Source organism: Onychomys torridus, chromosome 10 (genome assembly GCF_903995425.1).
Source record: "Onychomys torridus chromosome 10, mOncTor1.1, whole genome shotgun sequence".
NCBI classification, from domain to species: domain Eukaryota; kingdom Metazoa; phylum Chordata; class Mammalia; order Rodentia; family Cricetidae; genus Onychomys; species Onychomys torridus.
The window spans coordinates 29757263-29766112 of NC_050452.1; the positions used below are offsets into that span (position 1 = coordinate 29757263).

Here is an 8850-nt window from a genome sequence, read left to right on the forward strand (position 1 = left end):
CAAATGGAACATGTCTCTACTCCCAGTGTATAAACAACAGCAAGACAGACGTGGGTGCTTGCCTGGGAGCTTTCGAATGTGAAAAGGAGATCTCAAGAGAAGGTGCCTTTAGCTATCTTCACCCTACAGAAATCACTGAGAGGCTGTCATCTGCCTCTAATGCTTGTCTGTCATAACCCTGCTGTAATGGGGGCCCTGACACAGCTCTGTATCCCACTGTTCTGGCACCATGGCCTACACTGTATTAACACTTGCATGAGCCAGGCAGCACGGCTCAGAGTGGCTCCCCACAGTCTGCAGGCTGCTCCCAAATGCTTCCTCAGCAGGGAGAACTCCCACCAGGAAGAAGACAGGGCTGGGACAGTGGTAGGTCCCAGTGTGACCCCCACCACCCCTGCCTCCTCCCCATTTCCCTGTTCCTCTCCAGAGCGAAAGCCCAGCAGCCCTGGGGACTCTCCTCAGCTCCACTGGCTGCAGACACTTGAGTCAGGTCCCTGCAGACCACCTGGGCCATCAAGAGTTAATGCCATTCCCTTAGCGTCCCACTTGAGGTTTTTTCTTCCTGCTCAACTAACTGCTGAGGAGAAAGAACAGATGAAACCAGCAATTTGGTGGTAGACATGCCCCAAAATAACCCCCCTCCAGGAGGCACTGCCTGGGCTGTCTTGGGGCAACAGGCTCAGCCAGAGTGGGTGGGTTGGCTTCCTTTCTGCTCACCAACCTTGCTTGCCACACTTCCACCCCTGAGCCCACCGTGGACACAGTCCTGCCTGCCAGCCTAGCACTTTCTACCACCTGCTGCACCTGCACTCGAACCCGGCCAGTCCTCCCCAGAGGAGTACCAGGCTCCAAGAGCAGGCTCAGTGTGGTGCACTTCCTACCAGCCGCTCACACATCCTCCCCAAAGCCTCTCTGTCCACAGGAGGCACTCAATAGATGAGGATGTACACACCAGCCCATCTGCCAATGGTTGGCCAGGGTGCCTCCAATGGAAGTCCTTGTACTGTCTGCTTTCCCTGGGCCTCTGTTCCCCAACTGCAGCGGAAGACTAAGGACTTGCAAACCAAGGCCATGGGATGCCAGGGCCCAAGCAGTCCAGCTGCTGCCCTTCAGCAGCCCACACACAGGGCACATGGGGCTGTTAAACTCATGACAGTAAAGTAAGACTGGATTCACAGCTAGTGACTTCTGCTTTGGATAGTATGGAAGGACTTGTAGCCTGTCTCACAGAAAGCTCTGTGGGCTAGTGTTGCATGGTGGGTGCTGATCCCCAGTGGGTCCTCTTTCTAACCACTGTGTACAGAGCAGACCCAGCTGGAAAGGTGCATATAGGGACAGACAGAGCTGTGATCACTAAAGCATTGTGGCAAGCAGACCTCTGGGACCTCCACACACACACCATTCAGGGTGGCTTATTACCCTGCTACAGGCTGGCCCAGAAGACAACTACGCCCTTCTCTCTGCTGCCTTCCTCACACCTCCTGCCATCCCACAGAGTCACATAGCCTGTGTCATCCTTCAGGCTCAGCTTTGGCCAGCAGGGCTAGTGAGAAGTTCCCTGCCCAAGCCAGCCCAGTGGCATGGCCAATGCAATGCAGTTTTCTGAAGGAAGCCAGAGCTGAGCACTCTGCCTACCATGTCCATGTCCCATCTGTTTGCTGGGCAAAGTCCTCTCTATAGGGAGCCTCCTTCCCAGCCCTGGCTGGGACACTTCCCTCTTTGGATAAGCTGCCCTTCACCCCCTCAATCTGAGTCCATAGATGCAGGAGCCTTTGGGAAATGGTTCCTCAGCAATGAGATAATTTTTCATATGACCCTATGGTCCCCTTCTATAGAGGGCAAAGACAGCACCAGGATGTGGCTCCTCTCTCTTGTCTGTGCCATCCTTTGTCACCTGGCCCTAGAGGACCCCTGACACCTGCCTGCCCACACAGTAACCCCTAGAGCTAATGTGAAGCCTGGAGCACCCTAAAGCCTTGGCTTACCCCGGAGCTGTTCCAGAGGATCATAGCAACCTTCCTCCTCTGATGCGAAGTATCGGGCACAGTCTAGGAAGTAGGGCCACGCCATGTCGATGGCATCAAAGGCCGGCTGGCAGGCCTCCTGAAGGTTCTCACAGACATGTCGGCAGGGCCTTTGGGTGTGGCCTCCCTCACATCGGGGGACCAGCACTGAGCACCCCAGCAGCCTCAGGTCAGGGTTGCACTGGCCCTCAAGCAGAAAGTGCAGCACACCCAGAAGCATGTACTCAGGGCTGGACTCCACCGCCTCCCACGACCGGTGCTTCAGGGACGTGGGGAACGATGTCTGGTTGTAGGATGCATCGGCGCAGGTCCTGAGATGCAGGTCCACACAAGTGGCTGGAGAAAGAGAGTCAGCAGGTCACATGATGACCCATGCCCAAGTAGATACTACCTAAGACCAGGGCCTGCAATGATGGAGCACTCCATCTGTGGGGAGAAGTAAGGACAGGGCTACTATGGAAAAAATAGGGTCTATGGGAGAGCATGGGCAGGGTGGCTCCTAAACTGACTGCACCCAGCCACCTACCAGCAAATGGACCAGGATGGCAAGAACACCAACAGAATGGGAGCAGGCAGCATGATGAGGCCAATAGATCAGTAGAAGCAAGGATGAGCCTCAAGACAGCTCCAAAGGAGAGATGTCCATGAGAACACATCACACATGGGATGTCCTGTCCTCTAGGGACAAGGTTAAGTCCCCTCAGAAATGCATCCCCAGAACCGGCAGGCCTGGTTCTGTTTTCCTCTTACAAGGACATTGTAAGTGCTGACCAAAGGATGCTAGCTCCTCCGATATTGGACACTTTGTGCTGGACCAGCATGGATGGTTCCAATTGTCCTTCCTCCTTCAGCCCCCATTTGCCAGACGGGGCCTTCTAAACTTCTCCAGGAGCACAGGAAGCTGCTTAGCGCAAGATTGAATCCTCATTCCAATCTCTTTCTCTGCCACCTGTCACCTGTTCCTCCACCCCCATCAGAGACATCATGTGGTGCAGACCTAAGATCTTGCCACTTCACCATATCACAGTGTGCAAAGGGCACAGCTGTTCGAACTCAGCTTTTTCCTGCTCAAAGCATTTTAGATATGTTGATTTTTGTCTTATTTTTTGGCCTTTCGATTTTTTAATTCATTTATTTAGAGGTGGTTCATACCTCAGCAGGATGTCATAGGACAACTTGTAGAAGCCAATTCTTTCCTTCTACCTCTGGGTAGGACCCCGGGGGTTGAACTTGGGTGGTCAGTCTTGTCAGCAAGCACCTCTACCTACTGAGCCATATTGTCAGCCCAGTTTCTTGTTTTGTTGTTTTTGTTTGTTTGTTTGTTTGTTTTTGAGACAGCCCTCACTTTATAGCCCAGGCTGACTTAGAACTTCTATGTAGCCCAAGTTGGCTCTAAATTCATGATAATTCCCCTTCCCCAGCCTCCTAAATGTTGAGGTGACAGGCATGAGCCACCAGCTCAGCTGTAACACGGGTTGTTCTGGGGGGAAATGCTCCATGGTTTTGCAAATCTTCTCCACATAGAATACACCAGATATGCACATCTGGCATCAGGGAGATTTGCCTCTTCAAAAAAAACCAAACTAAACCAAAACAAAAAAAACCAGCTGTGTCCTCAGACCCGTCCTGAGCATTTTAAATGCATAGTTTCATCGAGATGCTCTATACCTCATCATCTCAGGAAGGATGAAACCAAACCTGGGGGTTGTGGGAAAAGACATATCCAAGTCCACAAGACCAGCTGGGCCTGCAGAGCCAGAAGCCAAGGACAGCTTCTCTGCTCTGGGGTGTGGATCAGAACAGCCTGTGCTTTAACATGCTAGAGGCTGTGGGCTCCGTCCTGAATAACACCCCCCCAAGAAAAGAAAAAGAATCTTATAGCAAGAAACAAAAGCAGGACTGGCCTTGGAGGACCCTGAGCATGCCCTGTGGCAGAGCTGGGCAGGCAGGGCGGGCAGGGCAGGGCAGGGCAGGCAGGGCAGGGCAGGCAGGGCAGGGGCAGGTGGGGCAGGGGCAGGTGGGGCAGGCAGGGCAGGGGCAGGTGGGGCAGGCAGGGCAGGCAGGGCAGGGGCAGGTGGGGCAGGCAGGGCAGGCAGGGCAGGCAAGCAGGGGCAGGTGGGGCAGGAAGGGCAGGCAGGTAGGGCAGGGAGGCAGGGGAGGCAGGGCAGGCAGGCAGGGCAGGGTGGGCAGGGCAGGGGCAGGCAGGGCAGGGTAGGCAGGGCAGGGCAGGCAGGGCAGGGCAGGGTGGGCAGGGCGGGCAGGGCAGGCAGGGCAGGCTACCCTTTTGTTTAGTCTAATTTTGCTGCATCTGCTGAGCCTGCTCTGCTACCCACAACTGAGGCCAGCATCTCTGCTTTGACAGCATGGAAGCCAGGGGACTGTGGAGTTTCTACAAAACAAAGCAGGGGTGGGGTGGGGTGGTACCTACCACTGTGTGTGGAGGCCAGCCTCTGACATTTACCTGGGAAGAGAGAGAATCCTAAGTTAGCAACAGACACATCGTCTCTCCCTTCACAGCCTTTGCAGAGTACTCACTGGGCATTAGCCCTGTTCCATTCTCTATCACCTTCACCCTCACTGGTCTGCACTGTTGACATCTAATCTCAAAGCAGCAGGGGCACCTGTCTCCCAGGTTAGGAGCCTGAGTCTGGCGAACTACAAGACTTGCCTAAGAAAGCAGGTGCATTGGTATTGTTCTGGGCCAGCCTGGCACCAACCTAGAGGGCCCTGTGGCCACATCCCCATGGCCAGCCATGCATCAGCTCCCACAGGGCCCTGAGCCATCAGCCTCAGAGTATTCCCATGACTCCCACCACCACCATACTCAGACTGAACATTATTCAAAGAGCCATCCAAACAGACTTCCCAGTCCCAAGGACACTGAAAGAGTGTGGGGTCTCAGAGCTGTGAGTGTTGGGGACTGCCTTTCTAGAAAAGAAAATCAACACACAAAACTATGCTTACAACTGTGGGGTCTCAAGGTCTTCCTAAGAGCCAGGCCTCATGAACTCTCCAGTAAGAACCAGGAAGGGTCATAAAACCCATTTGAACAGCCATGTTCAGCCAAGGCCTTGTTGGGTACCCTGTGCACAAGGAGAAGGTGCCAAGGAGGAAACTCTGCATCATGTTTCAACTGGACTGGCCCTGAGGTAGGGCCAGAAAGGACTTTGATGGCTTGGGAAAGGCCAGAAGTGTAGTGGGTTGACCATGGCCAAAAGGAGTCTCACAGGAGCATGCATGGGAGAAGAGAGAGACTCTGCTAGCATAGGAACGGTGGCAAATGCCTGGACTCTGTCCTGTTCAGGTGTGACCTGCCATGACCAGGAGCCTGGCACAGCACCGTTAGGCTTCTCACAAGATCCGGAGTCATGCAGCCGGTGAACACAGGAGTGAGCCATCTGTGCCTGCTACCTACAGAGAAAGCCGCAAGAGCTCAACCCCACTCTGGTTACCAGAACCCACTGTGCTCAGTGTACCTACTGTGAGTCAGGCTGCCTCAATACTGATCCTACTCCTGGGCTGTCAGGAGACAGGCAGCCTTTGAGACACCGTACCTCTGCCTGGCACGCACAGGGTAGCTCAGGTTTTTACCATCTTTGAGTTTGGGGATTGTTCTTGATAGTTTGGGGCAGGGTCTCATGTAGCCCAGATGGCCTTGTACTCTCCATCTGGCTACAGGTGATCTTGAACCCCTGCCTGCCTCCCTCACACATGCTGGGATTAAAGGAGTGCACATCATGACCAATTTCTACTCTCTTAACCAATGGTGAGAACTCACAGGTTCTTTTATAGTGTGGATCTGGGAGTGTACCCAAGCTGCAAGAAGGCCCTGGCACCCCAGGACATACTCTCCTCCTCCTCACACTAATCATACTGTACAAAAAAAAAAAAAAAAAAAAAGCATCCAGCCCCACGGCTCTGGGTTCATCTGCCCATGCAGTGGGAGCCTGGACAAGTCTGCCTTTACTGTTGGGCAGGTGAGCCTAGGATATATAAGATCAAGCTGAGCAAGCCATGTGAGCAAGCCAGTAAGCAGCACTGCATCAGCTCCTGCTTCCAGGTTCCAGGCTGCCTTGAGTTTGTGTCCTGACCTTCCCTCGGGAGGTGTAAGCCAAAGAAACCCCAAGTTGCTTTTGGTCATGGCATCTATCACAGCAACAGGAAGCAAACCAGAACATGCTCCACTCACATTTTTATTCCAGTGAAGGAATATTGAAGTCGTATTCCTGATTATTGAATTAAATTTTGTATATTTAAAATCAGTCTCACCCGTTTCTTCCCATCCTTGCAGTCCACATGGCTGACCTATATCAACCACGAGGTGGCAGCATTTCTTCAAGGCTGGGTTGGAAGTCGCCCTCAGTCCCACCTTCCCTCTTCGACTGCCCAGCAGGCTCTTGGCTAGAACCCCTCGAACAGAGCTGTCAGAATGCCCCGGGGTACAACAGGGCAGCTGCCCCAGTCACACAGCCGAGGAAAGAAGTCAGAGTAGGAACCCAAACTTAGGTTCCGTGAAGAGCCAGAGTTCTCTGTCAAAGAAAGACCTCGCAGAGAGGTGTATGTCAGGCTTGCTCCAAGCCCCTGGGACATGGAGACGGGGTGGGGATGGGGGGTGGAGTTGTGGCCATCCTTAGGTGTGAAACCTGGGCTGAAACCGTCAGGCAGACTCAGAAGCTTCCAGGATCTGAAAGCCTACTAAACTTCCATGCCTGTCCCTAGGGAGGGAGCTGGACCTGAAGAAGTTACTCCCTTCCTCCTGAAATACTCCTATTGTGATGGTGCTCAGCCCAGCCAGGGACAGAGCTCACCTGCGTGTTCTGCCCCAGTGAGGAAGCAGGTGTCTGTAAAGGAGCCTTGGTCTGGGGTCTGGGGGGCAGTGCTCCTGGCATGGGGCAGGCCAAGGAAGGCTTCCTGTAGCAGTGGTCCCAAACAAGCTTTTAACTCTATGCATTTTCCGAGACACCAGGAGTTCAGAGAAGGGCCCTCCTATGCAAGTTTTAGCAGTGCAATGCGGGCACTGGCTGCACACTGGTCCACACATATGCACTTGCCCAGTTGGCCTGCACTGTCCATTCTGCAGCAGGATGGATCGAGGGCCAGGGGAGACCAGGGGTGGGGTGGAAACCCCAGACAGCAGGCAAAGAAAAGGAGCATTGTGTTCCCAACATCCATTTGGCCAGAGCAGGCAGGCTCTCAGGTGACTATAAAAAAAATCCTGGCTCTTAAAATTCTGCATCTGATATCATGGGCTCTGAAGACCCTGGGGGCTCCAGTTAGACTCAGGGGGTTGCTGTTGAAAGACCCCGAGAATGTGAACTAGATGCACCCCCAAGTAAGAGGAAAACTGGAGCCCAGCTTCTGGAGGGGCAGTGGCACGGGAAAGGAGTCCAGGACTCCAGACCCATCCTCAGGATCCTCAGTTGAGATCCCTGGGTGTCCTTGGTCCCTCCCTTATCCCTGCCCTATCCCTGCAGAAACATTCCACCCTTCTCTGGGTCACTTCCAAAGACAAGTTATCCACATTGCAGCCAGGAGTTTCGAAGGAAGGGTCAGGAATCCGCTGTAGCCAGCACCTCCCCATTCCTGGAAGGACATGGGGACTCAGACTGCCTTGTCCTGAAGTCCTGGCACCTGCTCACGCTGACCTATTCGCAGATCCCACCAGCCCAGGTGCCTGCTCTGCACTGAACTGACCCTCCCAGCTCTGCTGTCTCCCTAGGGTCTCTGGCTCAGCTGCTGAGAAAGCCTGTAGCCCCAGCAAAGTTCTCTTTACTGCCTAAGGGTCACACAAGGTGGCACCCTTTGGACATTCTACCCAGGTGGTAGTTCTGAGACCCACAGGGAGAGAAAAGATCCCAGGTGGGCTGAGGTGGGTTTGTCTAAATCTACCCAGAGGGGTAGCTGGGACCTTACCGGAGGAGTCGCGTCCAGGCGAGCAGCTGGGGTTCGCTGCAGCGGCCAGCGTGGCCAGGGCAGCCAGGAGCAGCAGTGGTGTAGGCATGGTGGGCGCAGATGCGCTGGAGGGTGCAGTGATGTGGCACTCGCGGGTGGCGCTGCTGGGCCAGGCGGCTTGGGGGTGGGAGGGGGGCGAGGAGCAGGCGCAGGAGTCGGGTTACAACCGGCAGCGCCAGACACTGGAGAAGGGATGCTGGGGAGGAGGAGGAAAGACAGATAAAAGCCAACCTGACCCCTACCCTTCTGGGAGCCCCGCCTCCTCCAGAAAGGGACTTGCCTTCCTGTGGGAGGCTCTGGGGAGCTGATCGTCAAATCCCTGAAAAACCTTGATTTGTGGGTGGGTGGAGACTGCACCAGAAGTGGAGATGGGTCCTGGCCCAGAGTTGACCCCAGCTGGAAGTGAGCCAGGCCCTTGGTCAGAGCCAGTGAAAAGAGGTCCGTCAGGCCTCTCATTCCAATCAATTCCCAGTGTAGATTCTCTCTCAGGGAAGCTGTTTGCAGAGCAAAGGTGGTGGTACCATGGCACCCCTGCCTGGGTGCTGGCACCGCTCTGATCCTCTATGTGGGGCTGTGGTCCAGACAAGTTCCCCAGACTTTGAGTCCATCCCTTCCAGGGCCCAGCAAGCACCTGACTCAAGGACCCTCCTGGAGGATTGTGTATCTACCCCTGAAGGTAACCTGTAGGCAATGTCATGAGATGGGGAGGCAGCCCACTGGTGACCAAACTCCGGGTTATTATCTGGGAGAAATAGTACCATCCTTCCTATACACCTGGTCCCCCGGCCCATGCCTTCCCTACCTGTAGCTTCCTGGGTAGATCCCCAGGGCTGCCAGCACACAAGTAAAAAAAAAGATGGCCTGGAGTTCCATA

At 54.5% G+C, this 8850-nt stretch overlaps 1 protein-coding gene across 1 annotated transcript in view; it reads right to left on the reverse strand.

Annotated features, from left to right (window-relative positions):
• Cpz (carboxypeptidase Z) overlaps positions 1-8136 on the reverse strand; it is a gene marked incomplete at its 5' end in the record, with an annotated part of 21656 nt that extends 13520 nt beyond the window's left edge. Inside the window, 3 exons of the mRNA XM_036200323.1 lie at positions 1986-2360; positions 4453-4485; positions 7938-8136. Of these exons, the coding sequence (XP_036056216.1) occupies positions 1986-2360; positions 4453-4485; positions 7938-8136 (607 nt within the window). The remainder of the gene's footprint in view (positions 1-1985; positions 2361-4452; positions 4486-7937) is intronic.
• Between the last annotated feature and the right edge of the window lie 714 nt (positions 8137-8850).